Consider the following 15765-nt stretch of genomic DNA (forward strand, 5'->3'; position numbering starts at 1 on the left):
AAACAGTTAACAATATTGAGTCTTACCTTTACATCGATATCCTTGTTTGATCACTCCCCAGAGCTATGAAACAAGAGACAGAATGTACCACATGTCATTCATCCATCTGGTGTGAGGCTACAAGGTGACATTCCTTTATTTTCCTTCATTCTACTCTCTAGCTCAAGTGGGAAGGAAACCTCATTTATCTCTCATGTCTTGTCCCTTCTGACCTTAAATTAAACATGAGAAGAGTTTATGCTGATCAAAGTTTCTCAAGAAGCAGCTTTTTTTTTTTTTTTTTTGAGAGTCTTGCCTGGTCGCCCAGGCTGGAGTGCAGTGGTGCGATCTCGCACACTGCAACCTCCACCTCCTGGGTTCAAGCAATTCTCCTGTCTCAGCTTCCCAAGTAGCTGGGACCACCAGGCATGTTCCACCACACCTGGCTAAATTCTTTTGTATTTTAGTAGAGACGGGTTATCATCATGTTAGGCAGGCTGCTCTCAAACTCCGGGTCTCATCCGCCCGCCTTGGCCTCCCAAAGTGCTGGGATTACAGGCATGAGCCACCATGCCTGGCCCTCACTAGCAGCCTTATGAATCAGACATTTTCCAGAAATGGATGAATCATCAGGCAAACAGGTTCCTAAGGACTCCAAACAGAAGGATATAGAGCCTTGCATCAGGACCTGGGTTTAGGGGGAAACTATTGGTCAGGAGTGGAACGGAGGAGGGGCATAGCCCATATCATCTCCTAAAGACAGAAGGTATCTCATACGTCTTTGTTATAACACTTGAAACAGCACATAAATATTATACTTTAAAAGTATATCCCTAATTCAGCATTTCTGGTACCATTTATCTAAGGCCTCATGCAGTAGAAAAGAAAAAACAATCAGGAAGAAGGGAGAGACAATGAGTGCAGGTAAAAACACCACGCTTGAGTTCTAGGTTATTCTAGGTGTCTGTTTGGGCTCCAGGCTGGGATGGGTTTATAAGGATTGTGAGGTCTGTGCCTGTCTTAGTTAAACTAGCCCACACTCTTCCCCAAATTCAACCCTGGAGCACCCTAAGAACAACTTACAAATCCAGCACAGTTGTCACAAAAAGTGGGCTTCAGGTAGGTGGTCTCTTGGAAGTTGTGAGGAAAGCCCAGGCCCAGCTTGGAATAGATTGAGCTGGCTCGCATGAAGTAGGCTGTGATCTCATCCCTGCTGATGAGGCCTTCCCTGCCAGCAAATGACCAAGGCAAGGATGTGAGTATACGGGGCATGGAGGCAGGTAGCAAGGGGGGCTTGTAGCCTTAGAAACTCACCTTTCTTTTTATCCTCAGTGGTAATATGGTATGTGCTATGATTACTTCCATGGGCCCTACTCTTAACAAGGATACAAGATGACATGTGGTAAGTAGGTGAGGCAGCATTAGTCATTTCCACAGAGGTGTTCTTTGGCCAAACCAGGTTTTCCTAACTAACTTGACCACTATCTATAAGACTTGAAAAAGAAACAATGTAAAATGTACATGTGTATAGGGAAGGAAATGTCTTATGCTACAGTTTCTGACTTTAGACAGTACCTAACTGGACCCCACTAACCATACAATTGGTTTCCTATAGACAACCAAGATAGAATTTATTTAACCTTGAGAAAAGTAAATATGCAAAGTATGAATAAGTATTAGTTGGTTCCCAAAATCTGTAATGACAAAGCAAGAAGGAAGACTAAACTTTTTTATTTATAGTTGACCATTTCTAAAGTGGCAGATTTATGGAATGTTCAGTTTGGAATTTGTTCATTTTGGAGACAGGGTTTTGCTCTTGTGGCCCAGGCTGGAGTGCAGTAGCATGATCTTGGCTCACTGCAACCTCTGCCTCCCGGGTTCAAGCAATTCTCTGCCTCAGCCTCCCGAGTAGCTGGGATTAGAGGTGCCCACCACCACACCTGGCTAATTTTTGTATTTTTAGTAGAGAGGGTTTCACCATGTTGGCCAGGCTGGTCTTAAACTCCTGAGCTCAGGTGAGCCGCCCACCTTGGCCTCCCAAAGTGTTAGGATTACAGGCGTGAGCCACTGTGCCCGGCCCAGAATATTTTTTAAAGCATGCATATTTTATGGTCTGTTCTTAAGTGATCACAGCAGCAACACATCTGAGTTTTCAAATGCTTCTAGTGACATACCTATAAACCTATTCTCACCAATGGGCTCATAACCACATCTTCCTATGTACAAATCCTCACCTGTCTTTGTCCATCACACAGAAGGAAAATGGAAAACTCGCAGCAATCTTTTCAAATTCTTCCTGAGAAATGTATCCATCCTGGTCGTGATCATAGTTCTTGAAGACAGACTGTGAAAAAGGAGGTTTTTTGGTGATTACTAAAGAGAAACCGGTCTTCTCTCCCTTTAGATCAGATGACGAAGAGCTGGGGCAGTTGGATAAAAGCCTTTAATAACCTGAACAAGAGGAACAGGGAAACCTGCTCCTTTAGCCGTGGCAAAGATGTGGCAGGTCACATCTCAGGCCTTTGTAGGTAGCAGCATCTGGAGGGTGGCCATGTACTTTGAATCATTAGCACATCAATTATACTGTCATGCTGGCTACTCCTAGTTCACTGCACAGAGGATGTTCTCCCTTCACTCTACCCTTTTTTTCATCACTCATCTCCAGTTGCATCTTCTTTGAGACGCTTCTACAAACAGCCCAGTTGGAAGTGCACTGTCCCCCCTCTTAATCCTCTTGTTTCTCACTGTTATGCTCTTTTCTGTTGTTACACGGGAGTTGTCCACAAGGATAAATGCAGAAGTATGAGAATATATACCCCTTCCTCAGCAATTAGCACAGAGAATTGAATCAAGCAGTACAAAATTTTTCAGTTTTAGGTTTACTGTATTATCCTTTACTATACTCAAATGTATCCCATTACTTCTGTACTCCTGAATCAACTGACAACCTTTAAACATATGCTCTTCTGCTAGGTCTTTAAGAGGAGGCATGACTGCCTTCATATAAGGCCAGTGTGTATTGTCAAAATGTAACTTCTGAATTGTTCTAAAGCCACAGTAAGAGAAGTAAGTGGTTCCTTTCAAGATTATTGCCTTTATATTTCCACCATTGTACTCTCCTCTCCCCTTTGCCCCACATACAAAACTGAGCCAGGCAGTGCCTTGCTTTTGTGCGCTGAAACACCGCTGTACTTACATCCACCATCCTCTGGACGTGTTTGCTAATGGTCTTTGGATCAGGTTTGGGAGATACTCCAGAAGCCCAGTCCACTACTACTGGTGGCTTTGAAGGTGTTAGTGGCTAAAATGAAATATTTAGAGAAATCCTCGTGACTACAATGCAGTATTATAACCTGTAGCTCCTTCTTTTCCCACTACCTGACAGTCACATTTATGGACAATATTCAATTATGTTCAGTGGCGAGGAGCAGAGAACCCACAGGCAACTGAAATCTTCTAATAATTTTGGCTAACAAGGTACTGTGCTTTACGGTTTCCAGAGTGCTCTTCACATACATTATCTGCAGCTACAGATAATTTGAAATTCTCAATCTGCCTGAGTTGCAATTTCCTCTCCATTAAACCTTTTGTCAGAGCTATCAACAGAGTAAAGTGGATCATTTATGCTTCCTCTCTATTCTCCAGTCACTCTGCAGTAGAAATGTGAATAAGGAAAAGCCTAGCTAAAAGGCAGGAAGACACAAGAAAAATAATCTGAAGCCTGGACAAGCTCTTTTCTAAATACAGTCATGCATCACTTAATGACTGGGATATATTCTGAGAAATGTGTCATTAGGTGATTATGTCATTGTGTGAGCACCACAGTGTGTACTTACACAAAGCTAGATGGTATCGCCTGCTACACACCTAGGCTATACGGTATAGCCTACTGCTCCTAGGCTACAAACCTATACAGCAGGTTATTCTGCTCAATACTGTAGGCAATTGTAACAATGGTATTTGTGTATCTTAACATAGCTAAACATAGAAAAGGTAAAAATATGGTATAGAAATTTTTTTTAATGGTACACCTGTACAGGGCACTTAACCATGAATAGAGCTTTCAAGACTAGAAATTACTCTGGCAAGTCGCGAGTGGTGAGTGGATGTGGAGGCCTAACATTACTGTATACTCCTGTATACTTTATAAACATTGTAAGCTTAGACTACACTAAGTTTCTTAAATTTTTTTCAATGATAAATTACCTTATTTTACTGTAAAAGCTTTTCATTTTTTTAACTTTTACTCTTTTGTTATGACACTTAGCTTAAAATACACATTGTATAGCTGTACAAGTTATTTCCTTTGCAGCCATATTCTACAAACTTTTTTCTATTTTAAAAATATTTAATTTTTTAAAATTTTTTTTGTTATAAACTAAGGTACAAACAATTACACACACTGGCCTATGTCTATACAGAGTCAAGATCATCAATATCACTGTCTTCCACTCCACATCTTGTCCCATTGGAAGGTCTTTAGGGGCAGTAACATGCTTGGAGCTATCACCTTCTGAAGGACCTGCCTGAGGCTGTTTTACAGTTAACTTTTCTAAGTAGAAGGAATGCACTCTAAAATAATGATAAAAAGTATTGTATAGTAAGTGCATAAACCAGTGATATTTATTATCAAGTATTAGGTACTGTACATAAGTGTATGACCTAGACTTTTTACAGCTCAGTAGGTTTGTTTACACCAGTATAATCACAGACACAGTGAGTAATGTGTTGTGCTACAATGTCACAATGGTTCTGTCACTAGGCAATAGTAATTTTTCTGCTCCATTATAATCTTAAGGGACCACTGTCATATATGAGGTCTATCACTGACCAAAATGTCATCATGTGGTGCATGACTGTATTTGAAACTTGGCCCAAATTAAAATCTCTTTGAAAAAACAGAACGTACCCTTTCCATTGAAATGCCTCTAACCTGAAAATGGAATCTACCAAATATTTTCAGTCAAATCTTTCATTACAATAGAATGCTAGAACTTGATCCTTCTATGTGGAGGAGTGCAATTTAGCCACCCCAATACATGAGCTGGATTTCTTAAGTGTGGGTAACTCTCTTCCCTTGAGTACCACTTGTTTTAGGGTTTGGAAATTTCCCAGGAGACTGAAATGATTTTACTTGCCTGTGGGAGGGCAGGGCAGATAACCTGTGAAGTTCCTACTGTGGGCAGTGCCAGGACTGTGTACTATTTTGAGGACTTCTCAGCATAGGACTCCTGTCAAAAGACTCAGCAGACTGTTCTTTTCACCCAGAACATTACAGGAAAATGGGGCTTTTCTATCTACCAACCTGGAAATCTTCAGAAATTTAGCTTCTGATTAGTATGCATATTACTCTCATTATCATCAATGAGTCAGAAAAGAAATTTATGTGGGGATGCTTCTTAATGGGAGGGGGATGTCACGCTGGTGCACAATAGTATCTTCCTTCTCTACTTTGTAAACCACTGACTGATTCCACCACACCTGGCGTTCTGATGATATAGTTATTTACTGTTCACTAGTTATTCACTGGTCACACATTAGGCTTATCTCTTCAACTACATCACAGCTTTTTAATGGACAGGAACTATTCCTCAGACATATGTTGAAAAGTTTTCTCTGTTCCTAGCATAAAGTTGAGCACTTAAGAAAAACGGTATACTTATTAAACTGAACCGAAAGTCTGTTCCTGAGGATGGATGAATTCGAGGAGAAGCTTGTAAAGCACCTGTTACATGTGGAGTCTTAACATGAAAAACTCACTGGAGCTCTGTGGTTCCTTGGTTCCCGGGCATAGGAAAGCTCATAGATTTCATCCTCAGTGTAGTAGAGATCCAGGGATAGCTGCGGATCAAAGCAGAAGAGGGTTCATTGCTAAGATGCTGTTTCCCTCTCCCACGGCTGATGGTTCTTTCTTGGATTATCCTTGCCAGTAGTTTACTCTTTTAGGCTCTAAACAGTTTGTTTTTAAAATTCACAAAACAGGTATAACACCTACTACTGCAATAGGGCAAGCATTACTTCTTTCTCATTAAAATGTTTTTAAATTTTAGACATATCTCAGGATGCTCTCTTTTTAACTATGATTTAAATCTAAGCCTCTATATAGAGCTTAGGCCAAAGGCCTTGTCTGGACAGATGACCAATACATCACTTGTTCTCTCTCAAAGCAGAAAGATGATCTAAAAGGATGGTGTGTATGGTCTGAGACTATTAAATTTGAGTCCAACAATAAAATTCAGTTTAAATGGTAAGACATATTCATTGCTATTAAGAGTTAATGAGTCTGGGTGCATGGTGGCTCATGCTTGTATTCCCAGCATTTTGGGAGGCCAAGGCAGGTGGACTGCTGGAGCTCAGGAGTTTGAGACCAGCCTCGGCAACATGGCAAAACCCTGTCTCTACAAAAAATACAAAAGTTAGCCGGACGTGGTGGCGTGTGCCTGTGGTCCCAGCTACTCAGGAGGCTGAGGTGGGAGGGTGGCTTGGACCTAGAAGGCAGAGGTTGCAGTGAGCTGAGATTGGACCACTGCACTCCAGTCTAGTTGATAGAGCCAGACCTTGTCTCCAAAAAAAAAAAGAAAAAGAAAAAGAGTTAATGAGTTTCATATATCTTAGAACTATAAAATTTTAGGAGAGAAATCCTTAGGAATAATGTTATTCTTAACCTTGAGTCTATGGATAGGCTTCAAGGAGTTCAGAACTTGAAATTACATGCATATTTAAAAATATATGGCTTATGGGCCGGGCAAAGTGACTCACGCCTATAATTCCAGCACTTTGGGAGGCCGAGGTGGATGGATCATGAGGTCAAGAGATCGAGACCATCCTGGCCAACACGGTGAAACCCCATATCTACTAAAAATACAAAAAATTAGCCGGGCATGGTGGCAGGCGCCTGTAGTCTCAGCTACTCAGGAGACTGAGGCAGGAGAATGGCAGGAACCTGGGAGGCAGAGCTTGCAGTGAGCTGAGACGGCGTCACTGCACTCCAGCCTGGGCAACAGAGCGAGACTCGGTCTCAAAAAAAAAAAAATATATATATATATATATATATATATAAAATATATATAAATATATAATGTATAAATATATAAATATATAAATTCATATAATATATATTATATATATTTATATTATATATTATTTATACATTATATATTTATATTTTTATATATATTTATAAATATATATAAATATATATATGGCTTATGTACATTTTTCTGGGAAGAAGGGTCACAGCTTTCATCACAAGATTTATAATCCAAAGAATGTTAAGGTTCAGTGCATGTTTTTACAAATGATGTCTGAGGCACAGACTTGCCAAGGTCACCTGGCTAATAAGTGAAAGGACTAGGATCACACACCAGCTGATGTGAAGCCCAGGGTTCTATCACAATGCTGCTGTGAGGCAGAAAGAGGTTATGATCATTATTCTACTCCCCAAAAACAGCAGGTTAAAAACTGTATAACTACAACTGGAAGAGAAGTTAGAAGTCATCCCAGAGACTAATCCCTCTGAGGAGAGGAATCTTGGAGGGTTATATGTCCACAGTCACACAGCTGGTGACCTACAGAACTGCAGGTCTGGAAGGGAGTTCATCTGATCTCACCCCATACTCAAGATGCAAATCCTGGTCTCCCACACCACTGACAAGTGTTCATCTACCCTTCGCTTGAATATCTCCAAGAGCAAAGATCTAAGCCAGGAACCAAAGAATAACTCTGGGTGTTTTTTTTTTTTTCACTTACTGCCTGCCCTTTTTATGAGAGCACATTCATTCTCTTCATCTTTTACGAAGACTTGTATCCCAATTTGCCATCAGCTCCTCCCAGAGAGCTTAGGACTGCTTTTGTAGGGGTAGTGAAACAGTCCTAGAAGTCTGAAGGGCACAGCCTCTAGAGTCCCAGCACCTGGGTCTGAATCAAGCCTCTGCTACTTAATAATGTGTGGTCTTCTGGCAAGGTGGATCTTTGTGCCTTAGTATCCCTATCTATATGTTGGAGAGAATAATAGTACCTGCTTCATAGAGTGAGGATTAATAGCTAATATTTGGTAAGGTGTACAGAATGGCACCTGGCACGGAGAAAGTGCTTAGTAATTGTTCTCCTGTGTGAACCTCACCGTCAGCAAGTGTACCAAGTCCTTGTTGGCCTCCAAGGGTGGGGCCACCTCTTGCAGCTGGACCAATTCACTGATATGATTGTACAGGGCCAGTAGCTTGTGGACGTTCACTTTCCCGTCCTCCAGGTAGTCAGGCATGGCTTCATACAGGGAGATGAGGTCCTTGAGATGCACACCCAGAATGGGGATCTTGAAGTCGGTGCACTCTCCATAGGCTCGCCGATAATTGTCATAGTTTCTGGAGGAGGACAGCAGCTCAGTCATCTCACCGAGAACCTACAAAGCAGAACAGACCAATCACAGGTACCCGCTAGGTAGTGTGTATTGTCCGTAATGACCACCTTGCATATTTGCATCGCCTGCCGTGATCTCATCCCATCCAGAATTTGTTGAGCAGGGGGTTATTCATGTAAACGGTACAGATTATGACTCCCCAATTAAAACCTCAGCTATGTCAAATATCACAGAATATATTTACAAACACAAGATATGATTGAATCTATTATATTACTTAAACATTATAAATGGGGGTTTTATCATTTTTATTTTAAAATGTCTTTCTTTTCAAAAATAAGGACCTGATACAAAAATTTAAAAGGTGCAAGAATATATAGTGAACACTATCCCTCTAACTCCTGTCCCCAAGCCATGTGATTACTTTCCTTGGTGTCTTCTTAATGCTTCCAGAGACACTGCATTGATTAACAGTTGAAATGTGATGTCAGGAAATGTTGCTGGCACGGGGAAGAGCATGTGTTTTAAGAGTGGAGCTTCAGTAGTCTATTGTGTGTTATCCTCTATGAGGTGCTCGGTGGGCCTTTCAGGATTCTCAGAATGGGCCTATGACTAGAAAGCAAGTGACATTCCATTCACAGACTAAAACCTTGAACTAAAAACCTGAATAGACCAGATCAATTCCGAGCAAAGGACAGGAGAGAGGACACTAGAGGTTACACCCTGCTTCAACCCTGGAAGTGGGAACGGCTGCTCACCAGCACAGAAAGGGAGCAGCCAGATCTGGTTTTCTTTTCAATCACATGTCATTCAAGTCAGCAAGCAGTTCACAGAATCCATTCCCCACGAGTGATAACCAGCTTTCTCAGAAGCAAAGACGTGAAGTGACTGTCTGCCAATCATGTTATCATACAACATAAGGAGTCCTCTCTTATTCTTAGGGGGATACAGTCCAAGATGCCTAATTGATGCCTGAAACAGTGCATAGTAACAAACCCGATTGCTGTCAAGTGGAACACATTTCTGTTCATGTTTTCCACCCACGAATGTAATGCCATTCCCATCATGCACTGTGGCCATAACTTTTGCAGTTTGAAGTACAAAAGAGAAACTAGAATGAACTTCTTTCCTTTTTCACAATTTCATAGATGAAATTCCTTCTTTCTTAGATCTTAGCAACCTCAGCATATGATTTTTTTCTTTCCTTATTAAGTAAAGAACTTACAGGAAACACTTTAGGGCTGCTCTCTGGTATATCCAAATTGCCAACATCATTACTCTTGCATCATTACATTACAACATCATTACTGTGGGGCCATTAGTAAATAAAGTGAGAGTTACTTGAACACAAGCACTGCAATACCATGACAGTCAATCTGATGACTGAGATGGCTACTTAGTGACTGATACGAAGGAGTCACAGAAAGGATGGAGTGGGATGGCTTAAGATTTCATCATGCTACTCAGCACAGCATGCATTTTTAAACTTATGAATTGGCCAGGCGTGGTGGTTCATGCCTGTAATCCCAGCACTTTGGGGGACCGAGGTAGACGGATCACCTGAGGTCCGAAGTTCAAGACCAGCCTGGCTAACATGGTGAAACTCCGTCTCTACTAAAAACACAAAATTAGCAGGGCGTGGTGGTGCACACCTGTAGTCCTAGCTACTTGGGAGGCCGAGGCAGGAGGATTGCTTGAACCTGGGAGGTGGAGATTGCAGTGAGCCGAGACTGTGCCACTGCACTGCAGCCTGGGCAACAGAATGAGACTGTCTCAATCAGTCAATCAATCAATAAAATAAAACTTATGAATTGTTTATTTCTGGGATTTTCCATTAAATTTTTTTTGGACTGCAGTTGACCTCAGGTAACTGAAACTACAGAAGACAAAACCTCAGATAAGGTGGGACTACTGTAACCCTTTTAGACACAGTGCCCAAACTTAATAAAATTGTGGCCTACAAAATACCATTTCTCCACAATGAAGAGCTTGGAGTTCTTGGAGTCAGACCCCTTCAAATCACTGGGAGATGGCAAGAGAGCTTCCTCCTCATAAACCTCCACCAATGGTGCAGGGGAGCCCCAGGCATGGAAGGGGCTCCCACGACAAGAGTGTAACAGCAAAAATGATAGAGATACTTTTATTCCCCTCCGAAGGTGAAATCAACAACTTGGGGACTCTTGCTTCAACCCTGGACTTACTAATTCACTATGCAGACCACCCTGAGGGTCAAGTAGCTACTACAGGAAGCACTGCTGTGGGGGACGCTAAGCGGAAGAGCAGCAAGCTCTCTCTTGTAAGCTAAACCGACTTGAAGGCTTCTTTTTTTTTTTTTTTTTAATTTATTATTATTATACTTTAAGTTGTAGGGTACATGTGCATAACGTGCAGGTTTGTTACATATGTATACTTGTGCCATGTTGGTGTGCTGCACCCATCAACTCGTCATTTACATCAGGTATAACTCCCAATGCAATCCCTCCCCCCTCCCCCCTCCCCATGATAGGCCCCGGTGTGTGATGTTCCCCTTCCTGAGTCCAAGTGATCTCATTGTTCAGTTCCCACCTATGAGTGAGAACATGCAGTGTTTGGTTTTCTGTTCTTGCGATAGTTTGCTAAGAATGATGGTTTCCAGCTGCATCCATGTCCCTACAAAGGACACAAACTCATCCTTTTTGATGGCTGCATAGTATTCCATGGTGTATATGTGCCACATTTTCTTAATCCAATCTGTCACTGATGGACATTTGGGTTGATTCCAAGTCTTTGCTATTGTGAATAGTGCTGCAATCTCTGTGACTGTTTCTCTCTGTCACCTCTGAGGCACGGGCAATCTTTTCAACTGCTGCGCCTGGTTTCAGCAGAACTGTTAAGGAATGAAGAGGTGACTAAAGACGATGCCCTTCTGATCAGACCACTGGGGAGTGGGGGGCCTCCCCAGAGGCCCAGCACTGTGAGAACAGATAAAAGACTCCCCAAAAGGGAGCTGAACACCTGGGAAAAACAGCTAGGGCAATGAGCTCAGGTATCTCTCCCTAAAAAGAGAGTTCCTCTTCATGCCAGTTTGGAAAGATCGGGGCTTGAGTATAGATAGTAAGGTCCTTTTACATGAGATGAAAGTGCTCAAAGAGCAGACGTTCTCTAACCCATGCCATACATTTATATCCTCAGTATATCACAGTGGTTTATATTTATAACAGCAGCTCCAGCTGGGCTCAGTGGCTCATGCCTGTAATCCCAATACTTTAGGAGGCTGAGATGGGAGGATCGCTTGAGGCCAAGAGTTGGAGACGAGCCTAGGCAACATAGGGAGACCTTATCTCTACAAAAATTAAAAAAAATAGCTGGGCATAATGGTGCACACCTATAGTCCTAGCTACTTGGTAGGCTGAGGTGGGAGGATCGCTTGAGCCTAGGAGTTTGAGATTGCAGTGAGCTATGATCATGCCAGCCTGCGCTCCAGCCTGGGTGACAGAGCAAGACCCTGTTTCTGTAAAAAAGAGAAACAAGCAAAACAGCCTTATGTCATAAAAGATTAAAGTATATTCTGTAAAATCTAATAATGTAGGAAAATGCACAGGACATTTAAGAAAAATATTCATTAATAAAACATTATATATTACAAAATGGTATCTGAAGAACTCATATCCAATTATCTGCTAAAATTCAACTATCCAGAATGTCATTCTCTAAGGGTTCTGGATAGCTAGGTTTTTAACATATCACTACATAACTACACTCAATGTGCGAACTGACCTATAGTCAACCGAACCACAATTCTCTTTGAGAACACATTTTAGAGCAAAGAGCTGCAGTGAGGGAATCTGTCAAAGATGGTAACTGAATATTCAGTGGCCTATGCCCATGGGAAGAGGCACGCATTGTTTCAACTGGTCCAGCAGGAACATTTGCAGTGACACTGTCTGAGGCCAGACAAAATCACAGTTACTCTAAAAAATGTGACTTCTCCATCCTATGGATTTCCTTAAGGTTTGACTCCCTGCTGCTTAGCCTGGTTGACAAGGGATGGTGTGGTTTGGAAATGCTCTCTGGGCTCTCCCCACAAGGAGAAAATGTTGGCACACGTCCTGAGAATGCTGCTAAGGGTCCCAGAGAAGACAGTAGCACTGACCTTATTGATTTCATGTGGGACATGCGAACTTGTCTCCTTGAGCCTCGAGATTGAGCTGTGACACAGCCCACCTATCACAGCCATCAGCGTATTGAAGTTCTGTAGTTGGTGGAGCTTCTGTGACACAGAAGACAGATGACAGCAGAGTCACTGTACATGTCAGTTACATGGGGAGCTTAGAGGCTGCCTCTTATCTCTGTGCCATGAGTCTCCCTTACACTGGCTGAAGACTAGTTATGAGGCATTGCAATTCCCTGTCCATGTCTCCCCTTCTTCTTAATTCGGACTGGTGGATTCCAAATCTGGGAGGTGTTACATCTCTCTCCTTTTGTTGTAGCTGATCTGTGGACCACCTTCTAGGTCAGTGCTTTCTTAGAATCACCTAAAGTATTGGTTTAACACAATGGTTTCTGGACCAAACCCAGACATTCTGATTACCTGGATCTGGGGTTAGGCTTGGAGATCTGTACTTTTAATATGCCTTTAGTTAATATCAGAGCAGGTGATCCAAGGTCAGGGCTGTTGACTTTGAGAAACACTGATCTAGACCATCCAGAGTTGGAGAAAGATATTATTAAGTATAATCTTTTATTTATTCCAAATTTACCAGACTTTTATTTTTGAGGGTAAGGACTTTGTCTTATTTTCCCATGCAATGCCAGTGCCTATGTAGGACAGTAACTGGGACAGAGAAGCTAGAATCTCTGGGGAACTTCAAATATGGGTTCATAGTACCTGTTTTCCTCTTATAAAATGCCCCTCAAACATTAAATGCAGCCATTCAGCACGGCATGGGCTCAAAGACCTAAGAATTCAGGCTGGTCCAGCTCCAGTAAATCTTGGAACTGCCCTTTCCTTTGCCATGTGGGCCAGACTCGGGAAAATAACGTAGGCTGGTAAACATCTTTTGAAAAATGTTAAAGATCTAAACAGATCCCAAACTGGATCCTGACCCCTGATATGGCCTGTATGGCCCCTTCCCCTCCACACTGTCCTTGTATGGAAGAATAGACAAATCACCAGATCTAGATGGGGTTGAAGACACACAAACCTCCCCACCCCCCACCATGGTTCAGGAGGGAAAAAAACAGCTCTAATAGGCTAAGCTGGAGGAAAAGGGGATAGAAGGTGTACCTCATAGCCCAAGCCAAAAGTCTCAAACCAGTGATTCACCTGAGCCACCTGGATGAACTTGATGAAGACTTCCGCTCGGAGCTGCGGGGTGGGGCGGCTGAGAACCATCAGCTGTACCCACTGGGAGATGCCGTTGCACAGAGCAATAGATCTCTCCATGGTGGGGTTTTCCTTCACACAGCTATTTACAAGGTAATTCTGATAATCAGAGAACTGCAGGAAAAGAAAAAAGAAAAAAAAAAAACTATCAGTACTGTACTCTGGTATTCCAGAAGATTTAAGGGACAAGTCAGGTCTGCTCAGTTGATGGCTGGGAACTGCCATGGAACAGAGGAGCTCCTGGCCCTTTTCTACAGCATCTTGGCCACCTGCCAACAAGCATGGTGGGAGGAAAATCTTTCTTATTCTACCCACAGTGTGATCTCTGCATCGAAAGTTATTAGGAATAAGTGGATGTGTAGACACATTAGTTAATCCAAATACTGTATTTCATTAGATATTATTACCGACTGTTCTAAATTCTAAAGAATACAGTACAGAATAAAGATCAGTATTGCTGCAAAGGTGAAGGGAATAAAAGGTAATTCCCCTGACAAAAACAAATCTCTCTTTCCCCAGCTGTTTTCTTACCTTAAAAATGTGATCATAAAATCTGCCCTATCTAGGACATAGAATTGTTACGAAGATCAAAGAAGATAATGTGTGAAAGCTTTAACTTTTTAAAGTGCTACATATATGTAAGGTTGCGCTAGTGGAGTAGTTATGAATCTCATGCTAATACAAGCCTGTTTGTATTTCCTTCTCACCAACTTGAGCAGAGGCAAATGGAGTACCTAAAACGTGGTTAGCTATATGTTCGCTGACCATGGTTTCCCAACTTGACAATAGCATTGACTATAGTTGGCAATGAAACAGCATGTGTAAAACTGGAAATGTCCCTGAAGATCTAGTCTAAGTGATGTTTGTAGCTGTTGTGTCCCTGTCACAAAGAATCCCTCTGCTCAAATTTTATAACCAAGAGGGAGGCACAGTCTGTTTTGTTCTTCTTCAACATTCCTATGGAAGTCTTTGGTGCTTTTCCCCAATTACTTCCAACTCTTCCCTTTGAAAGAAGGTGTGACCATATGACATAGTTCAGCCAGCAGAACGTTGAGTGGAAGCGATGTAACTTTGGAGGGAAAGATGTAAGAGCCAGTGAATGGTCTGCCTTGTTGCCTTCCCACTGCTGCAGAGATCTTGGAAATTCCTGGCAAGATGAAGCCTCCGTCATCTGGGTTCCTGGGGAACTCTGATCAGCCTCTGCTGACCCATGTTAGACATGCAGTGTGAGTGAAAAATAAACTTTTGCTTAGTTAAGCCATTGAGATTGTGCAGGAGGTGGGTGGGTGGGGGCTTGTTACTACAGTACACCTTAGTTCTGCCTAAGTAGTAAATATATAGATGAGAAGAAGTCACAACCCAAATAAAATAGTTGCAAATGAACTGAGCCCCATTTTACTGTGCTATAGCTGCTGATGGGTGGAAAGCCTATGAGTAGGACCAAAATCGCTCCTTAAGAGAGATATATAAAGCAAACATCTTACTGGTTCTAAAAGAAAGTAGCTACAACTTATTGAATACATATATTTTGAAAATATTCATTCAATTAATATAGTCCAGTGGATACATTTAATATATCCCTCCCACTATAAATGTAACATTAAATCCACTTGTTTTTTTTTTTTGTTTTTACCAATGGGAAATTAGTTTTTATTTTTATTTTTTATTTATTTTTATTTTTTATTATTATTATACTTTAAGTTCTAGGGTACATGTGCATAACGTGCAGGTTTGTTACATATGTATACTTGTGCCATGTTGCTCTGCTGCACCCATCAACTCGTCAGCACCCATCAACTCGTCATTTACATCAGGTATAACTCCCAATGCAATCCCTCCCCCCTCCCCCCTCCCCATGATAGGCCCCGGTGTGTGATGTTCCCCTTCCCGAGTCCAAGTCCAAGTGATCTCATTGTTCAGTTCCCACCTATGAATGAGAACAAAAGAATTATCCCAGTAACATCCTCACTACCCCTAAAGTTTTATAATAAACAGAAGATATCAAATGCCTTTCAATTCGCAGCAGAGATAAATTGCCCTCCAACCTCATGTTGGAGAGAAAACT

At 41.8% G+C, this 15765-nt stretch overlaps 1 protein-coding gene across 5 annotated transcripts in view; it reads right to left on the reverse strand.

Moving 5' to 3' along the window:
- The window catches only part of RASGRP1 (RAS guanyl releasing protein 1), a 77640-nt gene that overhangs the window by 11949 nt on the left and 49926 nt on the right, over window positions 1–15765 (reverse strand). For all 5 annotated transcript variants that reach the window (XR_013395323.1, XR_013395324.1, XR_013395326.1 and 2 more), the window contains exons 7-14: window positions 13641–13814; window positions 12468–12584; window positions 8102–8377; window positions 5740–5820; window positions 3176–3280; window positions 2214–2323; window positions 1063–1207; window positions 27–63 (exon numbers count right to left, since the gene is read on the reverse strand). Coding sequence is in view for 2 of the 5 variants with exons in the window: in XM_001092164.5 (XP_001092164.2) it covers window positions 27–63; window positions 1063–1207; window positions 2214–2323; window positions 3176–3280; window positions 5740–5820; window positions 8102–8377; window positions 12468–12584; window positions 13641–13814 (1045 nt within the window). In the remaining 3 variants the exon portion in view is untranslated. The remainder of the gene's footprint in view (window positions 1–26; window positions 64–1062; window positions 1208–2213; window positions 2324–3175; window positions 3281–5739; window positions 5821–8101; window positions 8378–12467; window positions 12585–13640; window positions 13815–15765) is intronic.

Source organism: Macaca mulatta, chromosome 7 (assembly GCF_049350105.2).
Source record: "Macaca mulatta isolate MMU2019108-1 chromosome 7, T2T-MMU8v2.0, whole genome shotgun sequence".
Lineage (NCBI taxonomy): Eukaryota > Metazoa > Chordata > Mammalia > Primates > Cercopithecidae > Macaca > Macaca mulatta.